The 21,985-nt window shown below is 35.7% G+C and overlaps 1 protein-coding gene across 4 annotated transcripts in view; it reads right to left on the bottom strand.

Annotated features, from left to right (window-relative positions):
* The window catches only part of LOC123545164 (kinesin-like protein KIF28), a 29,872-nt gene extending 10,764 nt beyond the window's left edge, over window positions 1-19,108 (bottom strand). For 2 of the 4 annotated variants that reach the window (XM_045331482.2, XM_053538098.1), the window contains exons 1-18: window positions 18,646-19,105; window positions 14,665-14,853; window positions 13,678-13,884; window positions 13,074-13,202; window positions 11,524-11,658; window positions 9,605-9,768; window positions 9,114-9,225; window positions 7,465-7,532; window positions 6,675-6,802; window positions 5,994-6,075; window positions 5,502-5,632; window positions 5,305-5,362; window positions 4,887-5,013; window positions 4,361-4,624; window positions 2,235-2,342; window positions 1,640-1,785; window positions 1,077-1,337; window positions 256-419 (exon numbers count right to left, since the gene is read on the bottom strand). In XM_045331482.2, coding sequence (XP_045187417.2) covers window positions 256-419; window positions 1,077-1,337; window positions 1,640-1,785; window positions 2,235-2,342; window positions 4,361-4,624; window positions 4,887-5,013; window positions 5,305-5,362; window positions 5,502-5,632; window positions 5,994-6,075; window positions 6,675-6,802; window positions 7,465-7,532; window positions 9,114-9,225; window positions 9,605-9,768; window positions 11,524-11,658; window positions 13,074-13,202; window positions 13,678-13,884; window positions 14,665-14,853; window positions 18,646-18,702 — 2,530 coding nt within the window. In that variant the 5' untranslated portion in view covers window positions 18,703-19,105. Of the gene's footprint in view, window positions 1-255; window positions 420-1,076; window positions 1,338-1,639; window positions 1,786-2,234; window positions 2,343-4,360; window positions 4,625-4,886; window positions 5,014-5,304; window positions 5,363-5,501; window positions 5,633-5,993; window positions 6,076-6,674; window positions 6,803-7,464; window positions 7,533-9,113; window positions 9,226-9,604; window positions 9,769-11,523; window positions 11,659-13,073; window positions 13,203-13,677; window positions 13,885-14,664; window positions 14,854-18,645 lie in introns of all 4 variants that reach the window. The other 2 variants (XR_006685279.2, XM_045331483.2) reach the window with 2 other exon arrangements.
* Window positions 19,109-21,985: the final 2,877 nt, after the last annotated feature.

Here is a 21,985-nt window from a genome sequence, read left to right as displayed (position 1 = left end):
AATTCTTCAGTGCATATTTCCCTGATGCAAAGATATACACAAGTATCTACACGTAAAAATGTGATGTTAATATTACTTTGTTCGATAACCTGAATAAGATTAACAATACTTCACAAATTAAATAAAATGCAAAGACAAACATTCAATTACGTCATGCACCCAATTCAGTGTATGGAAAAATATTGAAGTTTCCGGTGCCATTGTAACTTAACGGTGAACAGAAACGAGTATGTAATAAAAAGTTAGTTGAAGTACCTTGTTTCCCCCACAGTTCTAGGACTAATGAGTTATTGTGGAGATAGTCCAATAATTTCTGTGTCACAGGTTTGTATTTGTAAATTTGTCTAAAGTCAAATTCAACATATCCTTTGTGCCAAACAGTCTTCGTTTTGGTCGGTTTTTGAAAAGGCAAAGTAAATCTGAAAAAAACAAGGCATGGCATTTTCTATGTATTTGATACAATTTGGATACCTAATACAAATATTTAACGTCCTAATTTATAACCGTCTTTGTGTCAAGGACATAAACTTAATGCGTTTCTCTAAACATTGTGCTTTGGAAATGCCTGGCTACTGAAGAAACAAGCGTTTGCACACCAAGAAATTTGTACACTTTAGGCCATTTAGTACATCCGGCGTTTTAACCTATTCTTGGTGTATTTCAATACAGACATTTGTACGATTTTAATTAAGAATTTACTGCATTATATGCAATAAAAACACTTCAAGTTTGTTGAGTCATTGGCTATCTCTACATGAACATCTGTACACCAAATGTTCTGGTAAACCTTTGCGTCTTTAAATACATGTATGTGTAAACATAGACCCATGAATACTTTACAAGTTAATATTCAGTACACCGTTTTCTACTTCAGATACGGATTTGTGTACACCATATCCCCCGCGTCTTTAAATGTGGAAATTTATAGTGTATTTTCTAAGTTTTTGTGAACCACTGACTACATTATAGTTGGACATTTGTAAATTCTGATACAATTTAGTGAACCAGCTGCTACTTGATATACAAACATTTTTACACCCCCAGCTTTGGTAAAATGGTCTAATGTGACAATCTACCTGCATTCAACTCCTCGTAAGTGATCCTCACTAATCCAGCGGACACTCATGCATTGTGATATTACACACGTGAAGTTTAATGTCTTATTTAGGAGATCCTTGGGTTCCATTACAATATCATCCTCAAGGGCATGACCTTTCTCATCACAGGGTAACAACTGAACGTGAATGACAGCCTCCTCCTTGCCGTGATAATTATGTAAGGTGAAATGTTCATCTACCTCCGCACAATAACCAATACTTTGTAACATAATATGGCAACTGAAATCAAACGAAAATAAGTTCAGTCCATATTCTAATCAAAACTATGACTTGAGTTTTGTTAATGCTACAATAGTTAACAAAAACAAATTGGAAAATCAAGAAACATCCTAACCAAAGGGACTAAATCAGAAAGCTTTGTCAAGATCTCCATTGCGCAGTTTATTTAAATATTAAATCATTTTACAGAAGCTAAGGATAACTTAAATAACATGAATACAATAGCTGCATCTGTGATAATGATTATTCTCGAATTTCCTTAATTTGAAACAGATGCTCTGTGTGAGTAACACACTGCTTACCTCCCAAGAAATATATCTTCTACAGGATCCCAGAAAGGATCGTTATCCCTTGTCGTTACAACATTGTAACCGTCCAACCACTTTAAGTACAGTTCATCCATCAAATCTTTACGGTTATAAAACTTGTTCATCGACCATATCCAAACCTGATCGATATAAAACACACATGAATTGCTAGCATATCCAAAGAAAACACCGTTATTCTGTACAAAAGAAGTTATACGTGGAACAGAAACAAACTAAAGAAAAGGACATGAAAGTTAAAATTTTCTATCCAGTTCTTTGTTTCTTCCTCGTTTTCATTTTGAAGTATTTGCAAAGACACGGAAACAGCGAGCAAGTTACACAACAACACAGTGATGTAAAGGCTCAAGTCTGTTAGAGTTCTAAATGTATATTTACTTCAGGCTACAATTTACGTAACAGAAAGATGTGTTCAGAGACGTATTTGCTGAATTGTGTCTGTGTGATTATTTACTTTAAACGATGTTTATTTTGAAACAACATACACATAACATGTACAACAAATTTTCACAGTTCAAATACATGGATTGGAATATGTGTGATTATTTAAAGTATGAGAAAAGCAACGTACTTTTTTCGTTTGGTTATTTGTAACTTTAATGATGACTTCTTTGCCTGCTGCTGTTCCTTTTGGGTCATGACTAGCCTCGCTTCGAACAACTGCTTCAAATTTTGTATACTGGAAACAAATGTGTAGAAATACATTTAAAACAAAACATGATGGTTAAGTACTAAGCATCGCTAGTTATAGGACTGTAAAGTACATCTATGTATATCTATTATCCTAACACCACGCCGTAAAGTATACTCAACCATCACGCCCGTAAAGTATACTCAACCATCACGCCGTAAAGTATACTCAACCATCACGCCCGTAAATCATATTCAACCATCACACCCGTACAACATACTTATCCATCACGCACGTAAAACATGTTCAGCCATCACGCCCGTAAAACATACTCTGTGATTACGCCCGTAAAACTTACTACATCATCACGCCCGTACAACACACTCATTGCACACCCTTAACACATACAAGCCCGTAAAACATACTCACCTGCCATGGTCGCAAAACATACTTACGTCACACCTGTAAAAGATACTCAACCACCACGATCGCAGAACATACTCAACCATCACGCCCGTAAAACATACACGACCACCACATCCGTAAAACATACTCGCCCATCATGCCTGTAAAACTTACTCGACCATCACGCCCATAAAACATACTCGACCACCACGTCCGCAAAACATACACAACCATCACGCCAGTCAAACATACACGACCATTACGTCAGTCAAACATACTCGACCACCACGCCAGTTAAACATACACGACCATCACATCCGTAAAACATACTCGACCATCACATCCGTAAAACTTACTCGACCATTACGCCCGTAAAGCATACTCGACCATCACATCCGCAAAAACATACTCGACCATTACGTCAGTCAAACATACACGACCATCACATCCGTAAAACACACTCGACCATCACGCCAGTCAAACATACACGACCATCACGCCAGTCAAACATACATGACCATCACATCCGTAAGACATACTCGATCATCACGCCAGTCAAACATACACGACCATCACATCCGTAAAACATACTCGACCATCACGCCAGTCAAACATACACGACCATCACATCCGTAAAACATACTCGACCATTACGTCAGTCAAACATACATGACCATCACATCCGTAAAACATACTCGACCATCACGCCAGTCAAACATACACGATCATCACGCCAGTCAAACATACACGACCATCACGCCAGTCAAACATACACGACCATCACATCCGTAAAACATACACGACCATCACATCCGTAAAATTTACTCGACCATTACGCCCGTAAAGCATACTCGACCATGACATCCGCAAAAACATACTCGACCATTACGTCAGTCAAACATACACGACCATCACATCCGTAAAACATACATGACCATCACATCCGTAAAACTTTCTCGACGATTACGCCCGTAAAGCATACTCGACCATCACGTCCGTAAAGCATACTCCACCATCACGTCAGTCAAACATACACGACCATCACGCCAGTCAAACATACACGACCATCACATCCGTAAAACTTACTCTACCATCATGCCTGTTAAACTTACTCTGCCATCACGCTTGTAAAACATACTCTACCATCATATCCTTAAATTTCCATTTTTCATCATTTATTTTTTTTTCATGTAAGAATTTCATTTTGTTAGGGTAGCATTAATAATGCAATATTTACATGTGTATAAGATAAAGAAACACATCTGCACAGCAGATAAATTAGAAATAATTGTGTGTGTCAACAGATATCATGATTTACGCGCTTGCATTCGGAAGTGCACTTTACTTCAATGCATTGGGAAGGAGTTATCTTGCAACATTGACAATAATACTTAACTGTATCCTTAACAATAATTTAAAGTAGGTAAAGGTCAAACATTCTTTGCAAAATCATATTTCATTGTCGCTAAACCATGTTTAATACTTCAATATAATTGTTGAAGGTTTTATGTTTTTACTTTTTATGCTCTGTTTCAGTTCCGATAATTTTATTTGTTGGAAGAAGCCACTGTAAAACAATTATTGTTTCATTTTCAGGAGAGGACAATATAAATATTTCAGTCAGCTATGTTACTGGTATACTAATACAGAAAGCAACTTACACGTTTAAGTTCTTCACTAATGGCATTGGCTTCGGCAAGTTTAGGTAAAAGATCAACAAAATCTTGAAAGAGAACTCTGTGAGACAGGTCATCAGTATGGTGTGTATCTCGAGGCGTTGCTATGTCAACAGATACTCCTGCATGCTCGGCAAGTTCTAGCATAAAATAATTATAATCATACGTGTCTGTGGTACCGTCGTTCCCACGTTCTTCAGGATATCCTATATACAGGAACAAACTGGCGGATCCAAGCTTTAGTCTATCCTGTAAATTATGAAAGAAATTTGAGTTTTTTCTATTTCAGTTGGATAAATAGTTTATGATAGCGACATACCTCTGTAACCGTACTTATACAGTAAATTACATTTTGAGCTCATGGACTGTCGGCTATTACCGCTGGTATGACATAAATTTACGAAATAAAACAAAAATAGAGATAGACTGGGGGTTTAAACAAATACAGGGAGTATTTTGATATAGTGTCTCGTTTTGTGACCTGTTTCGTATATACTAAGCTTTTTGTTACCTGATGTTTAAGCTGGGTTTGTTCATGCACTTTAATCCCATTCACGAACACTGCTGCCGTCGCCTTGCATGGCTTAATGAATGTTTTGTCACCATCCACGTTCACTTCAATGTGCTCTGGCTCAATGCTAAAATATACAAGGCTTTCATCCTTAACTAAACATAAAACATTACATGCTAGACAACATTAGGAGTAACAAACTGTAAAATACCGTAACCGTTCATTCTACATTTTAGCACGTTATAAAGGGCACTATTTATATAGAAATACATCTGATGGACAGCGGCCAGCACACATCGCACTCACTTTCAGACGGACTGACTGACGACTGCAGTAATTATTCGGTATGCCTAATGACTGGAACGGATACAAACTTGACATAGTATATCTGTATAACTTATATCTGAAATGATCTTACCCAAGACCTCGTAATTGTATTGCATCTTCTGATCCCGACCGTCCTACAAATGTACACTCTGAAACAGAGAAAGATTATCATCACAACAATGTTTTACAGCTTCCAGATCACCATAGATACATCAAACTCAGATACGAGTATCAGTTCTATCAAAGCATTGATTCAGAGATATATGAAGAAATACCATATACACTTACTTTTAGAGAAACAGTGTTTGATAACCCCAGAGAGTTGTGGATCTTCATTCACATTTGTTATGTAAGGATGTTTCATCCACTCTTTATCTATGACACTACCATCTATGTGGTGAGATTTTTCCCATTCTTGTCTGTAATAAAAATGTCCTATTTCAATAAATAGCTTGAATATCCGGCAGAGTAAAAGGGTAAAGGATGTCGACTAGTTTTGTGTTAATGCAGCCAGCGGCTGTTGATGAATAGGACTGTCGAATGGAATCACAGGGTCATTTAGTACAACAGTTTAGTACGGTTTACTAGTAGGAGTTTCTTTGTGCATCTAATTTACGCGAATATGTCTGAGACAACTTATATTAAGGTTACTACCGAAAGACTCTGGTGAAATTGTGTGAATACGATAGGCGTTCTGAAAAAAAATGAAAACATTACACTCAAATCAAATATCTGTATCAGATTTGCTTGGAATATTTGCAATGTTTTCACATATCATACCTTGCCTGCTCTAATCGTTGTTGCCATGACATTTGCATGTCAACCATTTTTCTCTGGTTGTCTGCTAACATACTCTGGATATCTGCACAATGTACAAAATGCTACTAATTATTGTAAAATAACTTCTTTTCTACGACCGTTCATTATAGTAAGAGTTAAGTCATTAAGATGAACTAGGTTATTATGACCAGGTAAATATAATAGATTCAGTATTTGTCTGCATGTTAAGGCTTTCATTATGTTCAATTTGCCATGAATTAAGTCTTATCAAATACTCCAAATACCAATATCCTTCCATTTTAAAGAGAAATATAAACATGATAATGAGAACAGGTAAGGTCAAAAATATAGATAGCAATTTACAGTATAATAATGTTGAAGAGCGCTAAATGAGATAAACAATGATAAACACTTAAATTGTATTTATATTAGAGAGAAAGCAACGCGTTGTTAAGACCATTTTGTTTTATGTGTGTTTAGAATTAGAGGGTATAAGTACAGGTTCATTCGCACAATGAATTTACTCTCTCCTTTTTAATTCATACACTGGAAAGATTTCCAAGCATGATTATGGAAAACTTTGTTATTTATATTTTGGCTAGAATGATTTACACATTGAAACATTTGTACAGAGGAATGGACTGATAATCTGTATGTCTTTTAATTCTGTGGTTTATTTACCTGTAGTATCCCCAGTTCCTTGTTTTTTCAGCATGGCCATAAGCCGTGCATTCTCCTCCTTCAACTCTCTGATGAGACGATCAGTAGGGCTTTCATTTACAACAGCTTTGTTCTGTATCTTCTTTGCTCTGTTTGAATATTTAGGTCAATATATTTACAAATTGTTCAGTAAGTATCTCTTCAAGTTTTTTGTTTGTTTATTGTTTTGCTGAGACATTGTAAAATGTCTCGCAATTTTATCTTTAAGTTATGAATATTGGATAGATGGAGACATGAAGAGCATGTTCATTTGTGTATATCGTGTGTAGTTATAACTTATCTAGTCCTTGTGTTTCGCCAAAGTGTCTTGAAGAAAACTGTTACGTAACTCTCCTATCTTCATAATATAGTACTGGTGAAATGTATTCATTCCGATGTTCAGTTACACTTGCAAGCCTAACTACTAGTAGCTAAACTTAACAGGAAAATCACAGACCAAACAAATTTTATCTGACTATGACCGCTGAGAATTTACCGACACCCTTGCAACAACGTATGCTTGTGTGTTTACGTTGAGCACAGAGTTTAAGGTTAAAACTACACAATTCGGGCCGCATGGAGACTTTCCAATGTTGATAGTGGATGAAGAACCAATATGTTCCTTCCCTGAGCGTACCTCCTACCAGGAGGGTGCATGAATCGAAAAATCGACCATTTTCTTATCATCTGAATACTTTCCACAAAAGAAATAAGGAAGACAGGCGATTTAAGTCAGCAGCATCTATGCTGGTACCTCATTATGTGAACCTACCTATCTGCATATCTCATTGTAGAAAGTGTCTCATCATAGTTTATGTCTGCTGGGCTTAAAGCAGCTATCTGTAAAATATGACAATCTGTAAGATACATGTTACATTTTATACGTTGTCAGAAAGCCACAGACAGGTTAAGGAAGTGTAATTTAAATGTCAAAGCCCCATTTATACTTTAGGGTTTTTAGTGCAAATATAGACTTACATTCAGAGTTGTTTTATAACTGCTAAAAAGTATACAATTATGATTTACAATGAATGCGGGATCCGTTGATCTTTCTTTTTTATCAAGAACGATATTAAACACTGAATACACTGAAGACCTTGAACTAAGCGGTTTTTTTTTAAATTACATTTTGCTACATTTCAGTTGTATTTTACCAACAGACGTACGAATCTGATCATTTGATAAAGAGATCGTCAGATATCATAATAATAGTTTTATTACCATGGAATTGAAAAGTCAATTTATCTCAAATCAAACATACACTCCGACAAAATAAAAATGAGCCGTGCCATGAGAAAACCAACATGGATCCTGACCAGACTGGATCCAGACCACTATGTTGATTTTCTCATGGCGCGGCTCAAATACCTTTGTCACACGGAAGCAGGCACGAAATAAATATCTAAATTGCTTTGTGTTATATAAATTGTTCACCTACAATTGAGAACCGCAGTATCATAGATAAATCACAAGAAAACATTAAAGGCTGATAAGACATTCGTGTCATGAAAAGGTCGGTAGTCTGAACACAGACAATAAATAAGTCAGACTTCTTCTGTATTAGGTATGCGTTATTGATCAGCAGTTACGAGGTACTTTTATTCAATACCGTCTGTCCACAGGGAGACCCTTTTGTTTACGTAAGTGTTCATCTTCATGTAAAATGAATATAGGAAGTATGACACTGCATTATTCTTGTGCTGTTACATCCAGCTTCATTCAGTATTTATGAGAAAATGGGACTATTATAGTAATAAATCAACACCTTATCAGCAATTATCGTACAATCAATGACCAATATAACCATTCTTTTCTGGTATCTGTATACATGTAGATGGAAAATTCCCTCGACTAGCTTCAAAACCAGAAATTTTAGTATGGGAACACGTACTCATGTTCACAAATATTTCAGTCTAAGCTGAGTTGAATAGTCTAAGATCAAACGGTAACTTAATGACTTTCTTTTTTCAAGCGACAATTCAGTTTTGATAGTCAAACTCATTTGGAAAATAATCTTGAAGTTCTAGCTAAATGAACTATCAAAATTTCTACCTCAAACTCAGCTGAGATGAAAGAAAATGCTTTGTATTAAACATGGGCAACTGTATTGACCTAGGCCTATTGTTCTTCACTGTTATTCATAATAACGATGTCGCCCGGTACCTGTGGGAGTGCGTGTACTTATGTGAAAGGAAAATCATTGTTCATAGATTTCTTAGCAACTGACAATTTCCATCGTTTGAAAAATGTATCGGTTAAACCTTAAACGATATATCTTTTGCTTTCAATGGGGTCGAACTTTATCCAAAGATCTTGTCATTAAGCCAGTAGGGTTTTGTTCTTTCAATTATGAAATGTTAAAACTGTTTGTTGTTTCACAAGCCTTTATATATCCGATGGGAGTGGAAATTTGTAACTTACCATGATAGTTCTACTGTTGCCCCCGAGTGCTGACTGTAATAGTTTAGTGAGGACAGAATCTCTGTAAGGTACCAGAACCTTCTTCTTTCCCATCGCTATATCGGCCAGGGCACTGAATGTTTTAGAAAATTACTTTACCTTTTATAAGTTATAGATAACACATTAGTAAATAAATGTATTGATATATAATTCATGAATTTTACTGTACTCATTCGGTAACATTTTTATGATACCGACAAGCAGGAATGAAATTTTTCAATATCCTCTCTAATACATTATTTATTTGGTTTATTTATGTTTTGTGGAGGCATTTGAAGCTTTTAATAGGTTTGCTATTATCGGCATTGTACGTGTTATGAAACATGTTGTGTTGATAGAAACGGCAAAATATTTTGTAATATGATCACTACCTTTTATTGAAAAATCTTTTGTTATACAATTTTCATTGTAGACGGGATAGATCGACAAACAAATAGCATTGATAAGTCTACCTTATGACATTTCCTAATGTGGAGAGACTCTGGTTTATAGCGGACCCTTCTTTAAGTCTGTCCCCTGTGGCCCCTGTAGAATCAGCCCGTTCCGACCCGGCCAGATCAACAAGGTTTATATCACTGCTACGTGTGTTACTCTGCCCACTGTCTCCCTGTATGACCTGAAACAAGGACATTTAACATTCACTTTTAAGATTTACATTATGTCCATATTCGCAAGAATGCAATAACTTGCCTAAATTATTCATAAGAGTAAGGTATGAACATATTAACATGAATCTTATTGGTGAATACAGTTGAAACCCAATATCTCGAGCTCCTTAACTTAAAATTTCAGTCCCGTGATGAAGCACGTGCGCAAAAAATTATAAAGCGAATTTCGGATATCTTGAAATAAAACGCTCGGTCCCTGAGAATTCGAGATACCGAGTATAAAAGTAAGAGAACAAAACCTTGTAATCTGATTATCAATTTAGATCTAACTTTCAAATCCATTTAATGTTACACATATAAATACACACATCATGTGTTGCATTTGTTAAAAATTAGTCTTTGACTTAGGTCAGTAAATATTCAATTTGCACTATACTGTCCAGGCTGCAATTCGCTACACATACAAGATTCAATCATAATGTATGCTATTTTTTTCAACGTTGAGTGAGCGAAAGCAGAAAAAAGCATTTTGAAGTCCAAGTCAGGTTTTATGAATATGCGTCTTCGCTCATTCACTCTCGTAATCTCATTCCTGGTGGAATCCATCGCCGCGAGGGTATGAGAAAAGCCAGATGCTTTCTTAATGCTGAGCGTCAAGCAAGGAAGCTACTGGTAACATTTTTCACGTTTTTGGTATGACGCGGCCAGGGATCGAACCCACGACCTCCCACACCCGAAGCGGACGCTCTACCACTAGGCTATCGAGTCGTACGAGTTTCATAGACCATAATATACACACTGATATTCAGAGTTGGAAACTTCGTTTTTTCCAGTTCATGACCCACAAATGGCGATATTTATGTCAGAACTTCGGCGACCATTTAAGTTAACGAAGTTTTGTTTAGTTTAATTTAATTTATACCAATTCATTTAAGCTCGATGGTGATGAATGTTTCAAGCTTATCTAGATAACTGTCCTTTTTCTTCCTGGTGTTAAATCGTAACCCCCTGGGACTCGAACCCACAGCCTCAGAAATGAAATGAGAAACTTGTAGGTTTAGTTTAATCATATTTTATTGCTCTCTGTTTCAATATTACACACAATATTACATGCATTTTTAACACACAACAAAAAAAAGAAACTTGTAGGTAATCTCCAATAAGGCCTTAAATACAGACGCGTACATTTTACATGTAAAACTAAATAATGTAATATTTTCCTTACATTTATGGCTAAAAGTTTATGTCATTTTGAGTGAGTCACATTTGCAGGGGGCTAGATAGGTATCTTTAAAGCAATTTCTAATGACAGAATATGCTACCGAAACATAACGTTCAAATTATGCTAAACAATGAGAGCTAGGCTATGTTCTATGCAGATTGTATGTCCATCATTCATACAAAATACCTTAGGTGAACTCAAAATACTGGAATTACTACAAGCCTGTATGACTGCCATGATTTTATATGGCAACCATGTGGCAGTTTTAAACTGACGCTTGCTGTGGTTACCACGAATGTTGCGTTTCGGAACGGACGCAGTTGATGTTTTCAACCCTTATTTTACTCAACAGTACACAATTATGTTAGATACAGATCTCATGTGCATGTTAGAGACCAAATTGTTTTAGCCGCAGTAATTATATTGTTACAATTATAAGTCTCTAACCAAAAATAAACCGCCATTATGCCTCAAATAATTAGTCTCTGGCCGAAAAACACATCATTGTACCTCAAAGTTGATCAATGTCAGATGTGCCTACCTGCTCAAAGCGAATAGTTATGACCATGTGCGAGCGACTGCTTGTGGCGTTCATGTTGGTAGAGGCGGTGGTTCGGTTGAATGTGCCAGATTCCATCAATTTCTCTATCTCACTGTAACTTCTCACAGGTACTTGCTGAAAATATAGTAAAAACAAGTATTCATGGAACTTCTAGTGTAGTTCACATGTAAATACATTATTGCTATACATTTCCTAAAAGAAAGTAAGCTGTCCTCTAAAAGGCAAACAAAGGAATCCCTCAACTTCAATCTTTTTAGACAAACTTCTGTTTTCTTTCAAAAAACGTCTTCTTTATTCAACGTATTTTCAACAAAAATTAACAATTATTTTTCAGAAATCGATACATTTTCCAAAATTAGTTACAATTATAAACCTCACAGGACCTACACCAGGGGGTCCGCTAGTGTCATAAGAATCAGACCTATTATTTACATGTGGAAACATGTGAGGTAAGTGTTGCACAGATTTTTTTATTATTCAGAAATGGCTGAAAATTGAAAAAAAGTAAGATTAAGAAACAATAGATAGTAAAGAAGATTGAGACTAATGACTAAAAATGATTCCAGTAACTTTATCATTTCAATCTGTGCAGTTCTAACTTGTCCAATGCAGATATAAATTGAATATGGGGTTATCTAAAAGCATATCAATTATTGCATTAATTGTCAAGGTGTTAGATGAATCGGTCGAAAAATGGTTTATAAAGAATTTCTATAGAATAAAATGGCGGGACAAAATCTGAATCACGACAACAAACTAAAGCCTCCTTTGAGACTGAAAACAGAATGCATTTTGAAATGTTTGCTTTAAGTGAAAACTATAGGAGTGTCTACATCAGTAAAGGATTGCGATCTGAATGTAATAATTGTTAATTTTTTCTTTACGTGTTTATTTTGGAAACGTTTAGTTACAGAACAATGAAAGCTTTAACCATTAAGAAATTGTCAATTATAATGAAAAAAGTTATACAAATGTTAAAGGATCATAATGACATGTTTTAAATGCGGTAGTCGCAATTTTGATACAAACATTAAATGCATCATTTTCTAATTTAATACTAAATTTTCTATAATCGTTTTCTCGTTTCTTTGTCAACGGATTGGATATCTGATATATTATTGAATAAAGAGATTGATTGCCTCACTTTATGAGTCCATGAACAACACTCTAAGTAGTGCTTTTCTAACCTCGTAATTCTTCATACTCACTATCTGGACAACTGTTTATCAGTTTTTAACATAATGGGACTTTAACGTCACAACATACTTCGTTTCGTTATGTTTCGGTAGCATATTCTGTCATTAGAAATACTTGATTTGTTCCGAACACGCCTATAGTACATGTATATATATAAATGGCTGAACTGAAAACCATCGTAACTCTGTCTTTATTTCATGCGAGTTGCGACAGTTTACCGTTCAACCCTCAACAAATGAACTTTATACAACAAAAGATCGATGAGTATTCATTCTAGAAACATTCCAACTATAGAAATTGGCCATTACTCAGAAACCAGGCATTGAGCATACCTTTAATCCCTCAACATAGAAACCTTGTTTTGGGTTTTGTCTGATCTTGAGACCGCCATGTGGTGGTTTTCCTTTCAACAGTAGGTCTCGAACCTGTTCATTATAGATCTCCAGCATACTGAAAAACACCTGTAAGTAGAATATTACTGTATTTAGTTCAGTTGCTATGTTTCCAAGTATATGCTGCATTCAAATTTTCATTCTTGCAAAACTGTTTCTGTGGTGTAGGAGATGACCGACTTTCTATGTTGTAAAACTCGATTGTCTATATGTTTGTATTTTTGTACACTGAACAATAAAGTGGTATTAAATATTCATTGAATTTCAATGCATCATAAAAAAAGTTGTATACAAATAACTTTATCGTTGATCGATGTAACTTAAACTGAAATTATATTCCGGGATTCAGGCATCGATACTTAAATTTTTTGCTTTACTAGTATACCGCTGCATAAATCAACGTCTGTTCAATGAACAATTAAAACAGCTTTTATTACCACTCCTATGTGAATATGTCTTAATTTATGAGAGTGTCGTTTTGCTAAAAGATCTATCGACTTAAAACATAATTGAGAATAAAGATCAGTAAAGCTCTTGTACTAACCCGTAACTGTTTCTTGCCATCTTCATTGGTACCGATGACCTTGAACAATTCCTCACACGTGATTGGAACAATACCTTTATTCGGTCCATACCCGATCATAGAGTAGCTTTTACCTGAGCCTGTTTGCCCGTAAGCAAAAAGGGCAGCGTTGTAACCCTGCCAGGCGTTGTCTAACACACCTTGTCCAAGATCTTGAAACAAACATTTCTGTAAAGGTGATAAAAGATGTTTACATTAGGATGCTAGCTTATTGGGCTTAAAGTATGCGTGCGTACGTACGTGCGATCGTGCGTGCGTGTTTATGTATTGTATAGTCCAAGATATTTCCACCTAACTAAGAGAACATGCTTTGCGTGTATCTGACACAGCCCTGTCTGTCTGTCTAACTTAGCCTAGTTCCTTGAAAATAGACAGTCTGATACTTTAATATGCCTGGCGTATAACCTCGATAGAATTCTCTCTGTCTGTTCTTAGGCTTTCTCTCGCTCTGATCCTCTGGTCAGATCGCTCTTTGTCTGTACTAGTAGAAGATGAAGTTGGCGCCCTGAATGGCTGATTTAAAAATAAAGCGCCTTTGAATGTGTTTTTCATAAAAAGGGCGCTATTTAAATTTGGTTTTATATTATGTATGCAAAGCGCAATTGGAAGTAATAATAATAATGATAATAATACCACCAGAGGTATCCGTTCGTGAATTGTTTCAGGTACAAGCGAGAACCTGGATTGTACCAACGAACTTCCGTAAGCTGGCTGAATGGCTAGAAAAATTGTGAAAACTGACTTAGCGTACTAGAAGTAATAGTTCAGTACACCAAGCGGTAGAAAGGGAGAAATAATAAAAGGTATACAACAGTTTAAGCTATGGCGATATCCCTTTCGGAAAAGGGCGGATTGGCGAAATTTTAATACTTTTACTGGAAACAAAGTAACCTATATAATTACAGTCTGCAAGTATTTTAAAAAATAATGCTAACGGTTGGTTCCTACCTGGTCGGTATACTGGCTAGAAGGAGACTCTTGTTCATAAACGCCGCTAGGTGTCTCTGTGTATCCGTCATGTGACCAGTAGGAGTGGTCATAGGCAAATGTCTTAGTCTCACCAGTATCAGGATTCTTTATTGTAGTTGATTTGTCCTTCATTGATAAAATACACTTAGACCCGGCATTCTTTTCTCTCTGAAAGTAAACACAAGTTTGTTCAGTTACGTAAAAACGACTTGCGCATATAACGCTGTTACTTTTTCCAGATTGTTTGCATATATCTAAAGACATTTAAATAGTATGGTACCGCGCGATTTCGTTCTATTACATTGAGGTTCGTTTCTACATGAAATGCGATTGCATGTATTGTGAAGAAAAAAAGTGTGTGCAATTCACCAAAAGTTTTCTATAATGTGCAGGAGATAGACCCTGAAAGTAGAGTGTTGCCTTTATGATTGAAGCAGGGTATCTGATGTCACCGTCCGTCGCATACTATATTTGAGCCGCACCAACATAGTGCGTGTATGACCAGCATGGCTCCAGACCAGCCTGCGCATCCATACTGTTCGCTTTCAAAGCCTATTGCAACTAGAGAAACTGTTAGCGAACAGCATGGATCCTGACCAGACTGCGCGGATGCGCTGGCTGGTCTGGATACATACTGGTCGCAAACGCACTATGCTGCTTTTCTCATGGTGCGGCTCATTTTATGTTTTCGAAGAAATTTATACCCTTTCCTTACACATGACCTTTGCTTACGACGGTTCCTTGGAGAACATTTAACTGAATTTGAAAAACTGCTGATTAGGCAATATTGTGGTTATTGGTTTTTACTGAACTAGTATAATTACATAATGACAACGGAAAGTATTTGTAGGTACAATTTTCAACCTTTTAAATGGAACAAAGTATCAAAACACTATTTTTGGCATTATTGTATTTATACTACTTATCACAAAACGCATCTTACTGATTGTATCTTGTTTCTAATGTACTACATAGTATAGTATACAACAGTCTTTGTGTTGAAACGAAAATTATCTTTCAAAAATATATTACAATACGGTTTGACTAAGGAATTTCATTGTCCTTGGTGAAGATTTATGAATGCTAAAAACGGCGAATGGGCAATAAATTTAGAACTTCACTAAAACGTGCTGATAACAGTGCGAGGAAAATACATAAAACACTTATAAGGACAAGTCAGGCGACTGTATTAGATATCCATTGGACAACTTGCAACAGTCAAGGGAAGTGATTTTCAGATTAAACACTCCTATTAAAATGGTTCGTATTTCCTATGAAATTTTGAGTAATATGAATCTTTTATATGATATGACCATAAAATCGAAAAGAACAAACCAGTAAGAATTGTGTACACTTTGCTTCAACGAGCAAACTTTTATAATTATGTCAAAGAAAAAAAAGAGATATACAATACAGTAAAACAATATTGTTATGAGACAACCGCAAAAAGCCTTACACAGATTGAGGCTTACACAGATTGAGGCTTTTCTGCAAAGGGCTCTGTATGACCTTACAGTAACGGAGACAGGTTAATTTGCCCTGTGGCCCTACATGATGTAATGTTTAGAAAAAATAAATATAGGACAGCTTAGACTGACTCCTTTAAAATAAATATCTCCGCCATATAATCCGCTTTAATAGCACTTTCTGAGAAAAAGTACAATATATCTTATCTCTGACTCTCTGTTGAGATGAGTGAAGAGAGAAAATGGTTTCTTGAAGAATATCAGTGTCAGTTTGAAGGAAGAAATAAACAATATTACAGATTTCTTAATCTCAGCCGACTTTATAAGTCTAAGGGCGGCAGTGTTACATAATTATATTTTTTTTTTAGTATATTAAAATAAACAGAGTAGATGACTTTCATTGAACTGGCACTCATATTAAAGTTGGCGTCGCTTTGACAAAATTTGAATTTCTCAAACATTTGTCCATTGTTTCCCAGACCACATCCCTAACAAGTAACAATGTAGAAAAAAAAATCTTACTATAAGGCATTACCTCATGATACTGAATCTATTTTCAAGATGTCAAAGCGAATGTCGAACAATTAAATAAAATTTTCAAAACGGGTGTGGAAACATAAAGTCAAATTTTCAATTCAGAAAACCCTCGTTTATCGTCATTTTGACATCATATTGTGCAAGACAGCTAAAATAGTCGTTAAAATGCCGTTCTGGTCTTTTTTAACTTTTAAGTACAAAGCTGTCTCGCTGTGAGGTAAGTAGCTTGCCATTTTACCAATAAATTATTCAAAAAAATTATGGATCCTTTTTAGAACATAATGCAGGTAGGTATCATTTTGCAGTATGTTTTGTCGTTGTCAGGTAAACACTTTAGTAAAGTAGCCATGTCATTTATAATCCACATCAAATGAAAAAACTGTCAAAATATTTATTGTGTTTATAGAAACAGTTATGCAATTTATAACATTTTTTCTCTGTTTTGAAAGCCGGGGTATTTAAGCCTATGCAAATGATAAAATCATTTATTATCGTATAGGTAATAAACTTAAGCCATCGCCTTGACATGAAACAAAATTTAACATCGATAATATAAACATTAAAAGGTATTTTACAGTTTTTAGCATAATGCCGTGAAAAGATGTAATATTTTTATGTTGGCTCAACTTAAAATATCTGTACATAAATATAGGGTCCTTGAGAAACGCGGAAGTGTATAATAAAATTGTTTGTTTAAACAAATTAGGAAGGTAAAATTTATTGACTTCTTTACGCCAATACGGTTAAATATTGAGCACATCTGTGACCACAATTTATGACAAAACAAATAGTTCTAATTTTATTGCTACAAACAGCCAACAACTAACGGTTGCTAGATAAAAAGAACAAAGGTTGTGCGCACTGTAATCAGTATTTTATAATTACAAAGATTTTTATGACCCTTTGATGTGGCCAAAATATCATTTCTAAAATTTCAGAAAATAAGTTTTGAGGAGTTTATACCTGAACGACCTTTATCATTCATTTCAAACGTAGTTGTTTTGCAATAAAACTGTCACATGCGCACGTGCTATTGTCACACACTGATGAAGTGATTTATTACAAGTAAACGTTTCCAAAATTTTGTGTGAATCGAACACTTGACGTGATTGTTTTACTACCAAGTCAACACGACAGGGACAAAAGCTGCAACTTTTCGATTCTTGGAAATAAAATACATTGAATTAATAGTAGGTGGGCCGGTGGTCTATTGGTAAAACGCTTGACTGCAAATCCAAAGGTCCGAGGTTCGAATCCCGATCCTGGAGTCTGGACATTTCTGAGATGCTTTGAGAGTCTCCCACCTAACTAAGGGGCCTGTACCGGTTCTTCCCAGGAAAGATGGCATCGCGTATATCGGTGCTACACACTGTACTAGTAGAGGATGAATTTCGCGCCCTGTGTGGCTGCGTTTTTTCTGTATGTAAAGCGCCTTCGAACGCAATTACCATAACAGGGAGCTTAAAATTAAATCTAAGATCAGAGGTGTCCTGAATTATAGAGTGTCCGTTAAACTAGATCACAAAATTCTACTTATGTTATATTGGGGGTATTACGGGTCGTTCTTCTAAGTTTTCCTAGCCTCAGATTACAGAAATTCGGAGGCTTAAGTTGTAATGGTGGTTGGGGTTCGGCGTGGGGTCCGTTTTCAGAGTTTCTAGCGGGTTAACAGAAAATGTCAGGGAAGCGGTTGGGGGAGGGGGGGGGTGGTAAGAGAGATGGTTGGAATTTTGCTGTATTTCCTAAGCTACATTCATATCGAAATTTAAGTGAATTGGAGAAGTTCTACAGGTAAACATGAAACACAAAACAAGACGATGGTTGTCATATATAATTCATAATTCACATGTCTTACAGCATGTTGCTAATTACCCAGGTAAATCCAATAAGAAGCTAACAGAGAAAAATGCTTCACATAATGTCATATTATACGATGAAGAAATCTTGTAAGACTTACCTGATTAAAGGGTCGAACCCTCACTGCTACTTTAACACTGTCCGATGTCCCCGGCATGTTAAGTACTAACTTTCCTTTATTTCAAACAAATAAATCACAAAATCCCAATTACACACAAAACTACAATCCCTTGTACGTTCCGGACATTCTTGAATCAGTGGTCAGTTTGTTCATAAGTATCTGTGGTATTTATTCATATTTTTATCCAATCGATTTTCGTTATCAGCTGCGATACAAACACACTCACACAATCACGAACTGGATTTTATTTGTAAAAAGATAAATGAATATTCCAGTTTGAACGCAACTAGACAGCCGTGACAAATAAAGTCTTCTGATCAATAAGATATTAAATAATTGTAACACATAGGTGAAAATCTTTGAAGTTCAAATGAAAGAAATTCTCGACGGCGGGAAACAATAAATAGTAACATGCTATAACTGCATGCCTTCGAAGTAATATGATCTTTTGATTACATTTTAAATCTGCGGTTTAATGCGTAGTACGCGGAAGTATAATTTGTTGATATTCAATTTGAAGTTTAACAAAGGCTGATTTTTTAATGCACGACAAAATATGAAATTTCAATAGGTTCATTGATACATTCCCTGGTCGCTGTAGGTATCTCATTCTTGAATGAAATTTTAAACTTAAAACACTATTTTTGTAAGAGTTGAAGATCTAAGGAATCCGCTAAACAGTATTTTTTTAATTAGATTTCTACTCATGTCGGGTCACACATGGGTTTGAATTAATGCCAAAACGGGCACCAATGTTAATCTGTTACATTTAAGCTGGACAGCTGCCATACGAACTTAGTGCAGTCGATGTTGCGTGAAAGTCGTGCAATACACACACCTTCTTCCAGGAATATTAACATTCACCAAAACCATGAGTGTCAAATTCGACTAAACATTACCAAATAATTCAAATATGTATTAATTCAAGTAATTTTATTGCCTTAGCTGAGACGTCCATATACCGATGAACCATTTTCGTCAATTTTGTATCCATGCTCGTATATTTCAGCGTGCGCCAATGCCGAATCTGGTATCAGTTATATTCGTTAACTTCCTTATTTCTGAACAAAACTTGTATATATAAGTAATTTAAGTAAGCGTACTCATTTTCTTATTTTAATCATTTCCCATCCGATACTTAATTAATTGGTCTTAACTAACAAATGGCAATGACGTTCTTTACGCGGTTGTTAGCGCTTCTAAGCCTGTGTAGGTACTCGGGCTAAACCCTCGTATAAAGCCAGGTTCGTTTAGTAAGTGTGTGTTTTTGACTTGTTCAATACTGCGGTTTGAGCCGTCTGTTGAAGACAGTTTCTATTTGTTCAAACCGCTATATTCGATGTACTTTAAGAGTTTAATTAACCTTTCAGAACCAGGAAACTTTTATTTATCGCTTCTCAGTAACTTGTATATCACCATTTTGAATAAACTATTGGCTGGAAATTGTTAACACATTTGTTATAAATTTGAGGATCAAAACATTAGTACAGATCAAATGGGATTACAGTATTATGGGATGCCCTCCACATATATACATATACTAGAAAAATATCGTGCTAAGTGTATACCAAGTGTTACGCCCCTCTTTGAAATTTATTGTTTTTGGGCAAGAAACGGGTGGCTATGTTAAGCTTTATGCGATGGTCATATAGTGGATATATTGTGTCTGGGTGTGCTTTTTCTTTTTGCTTTTTTGTCAAACTGAACCCTTATCATGCTTAACACAATTTATTCTGCCTTTGCGACAAGTGTAGATATGATCAGCCTACAATGATCTGCACTGCCATTCAGTCAGTACTTTTTTGGTAAGCACCCTTTTAACAGTTAAAGATATACTGTCCGAATTGAAAGATGGACAAGTTCATTATAGAAATTTAGCAGGGTAAGAGTTAAAAGGCTATCGTTACTGTAAAACGATGCAGGATGTTTAAATTGTCCTGCTTAATGTTCAGAAGAATTTGTCCAGCAACATGTTAATTCCGTGTATCACTGTATGGATAACGCATGTTTTTTTCGTGGCAAAACATCTGCAGAATCCCGAGGGATCGACTGGTGCCCTAGCCTGATGGATTCTGAATATGTTAAAACACGCACTAACGCTATTCTAGCATAAATGTGTAAAACGTCTAAGAAATGAATACGTTGTCAGCCAACGTCATTGAATTTAACATTTCAAGTTTAACTATAAACATGCAGTTGACTTTCAAATCCTAATATCTTTGATAATTGATATTTTACTTGATTAACAAACGTACCTCATTAACCTCTGGTTCCAGATGTCCGGTTACCGGACCCTTACCGGAGCCTTACCACCTGCCTTAGAACATCAACCCTTGGTTCCAGATGTCCGGTTACCGAACCCTTACCACCTGCCTTAGAACATCAACCCCTGGTTCCAGATGTCCGGTTACCGAACCCTTACCACCTGCCTTAGAACATCAATCCCTGGTTCCAGATGTCCGGTTACCGGACCCCTACCACCTGTTTTAGAACATCAACCTCTGGTTCCAGATGTCCGGTTACCGGACCCTTACCACCTGCCTTAGAAAAATTAACAAATAAACGATGCTATACAACAACAGGACCAAGACGGTCCAACAGCTAAAACTGGAATAAAACACGCTGATTTCTGGCAATGTTTTTAAAATGAAAGCAGTGAGGAAGTTGATTGTAGCGAAATGGTTGTTACTGTAACGATTAAGCATGTGGTCTACCTTTTCTTTAAATAAAAGACTAATAAACACAAAATAACTCGATAAAGGAAGCAATGGTCTTCTTGTCTTACCTACATGTTTTTCTCTCAAAGTTCATAAGTAAATACTGTTCAACTAAGCAGACATAATTATGCAACAATAGAATCCTTTACAATATGAATTCATATGTAAATACTGTTCAACTAAGCAGACATAATTATGCAACAATAGAATCCTTTACAATATGAATTCATATGTAAATACTGTTCAACTAAGCAGACATAATTATGCAACAACAGAATCCTTTACAATATGAATTCATATGTAAATACTGTTCAACTAAGCAGACATCATTATGCAACAACAGAATCCTTTACAATATGAATTCATATGTAAATACTGTTCAACTAAACAGACATGATTATGCTACAACAGAATCCTTTACAATATGAATTCATATGTATATACTGTTCAACTAAACAGACATGATTATGCAACAATAGAATTCTTTACAATATGAATTCATAATTATGTAAATACTGTTCAACTAAACAGACATAATTATGCAACAATAGAATTCTTTACAATAGGAATTCATATGTAAATACTGTTCAACTAAACAGACA

Source organism: Mercenaria mercenaria, chromosome 1 (genome assembly GCF_021730395.1).
Source record: "Mercenaria mercenaria strain notata chromosome 1, MADL_Memer_1, whole genome shotgun sequence".
NCBI classification, from domain to species: domain Eukaryota; kingdom Metazoa; phylum Mollusca; class Bivalvia; order Venerida; family Veneridae; genus Mercenaria; species Mercenaria mercenaria.
The sequence above is the reverse complement of the archived record's forward strand: the minus strand, read 5'-3'. Positions and strand labels throughout refer to the sequence as shown.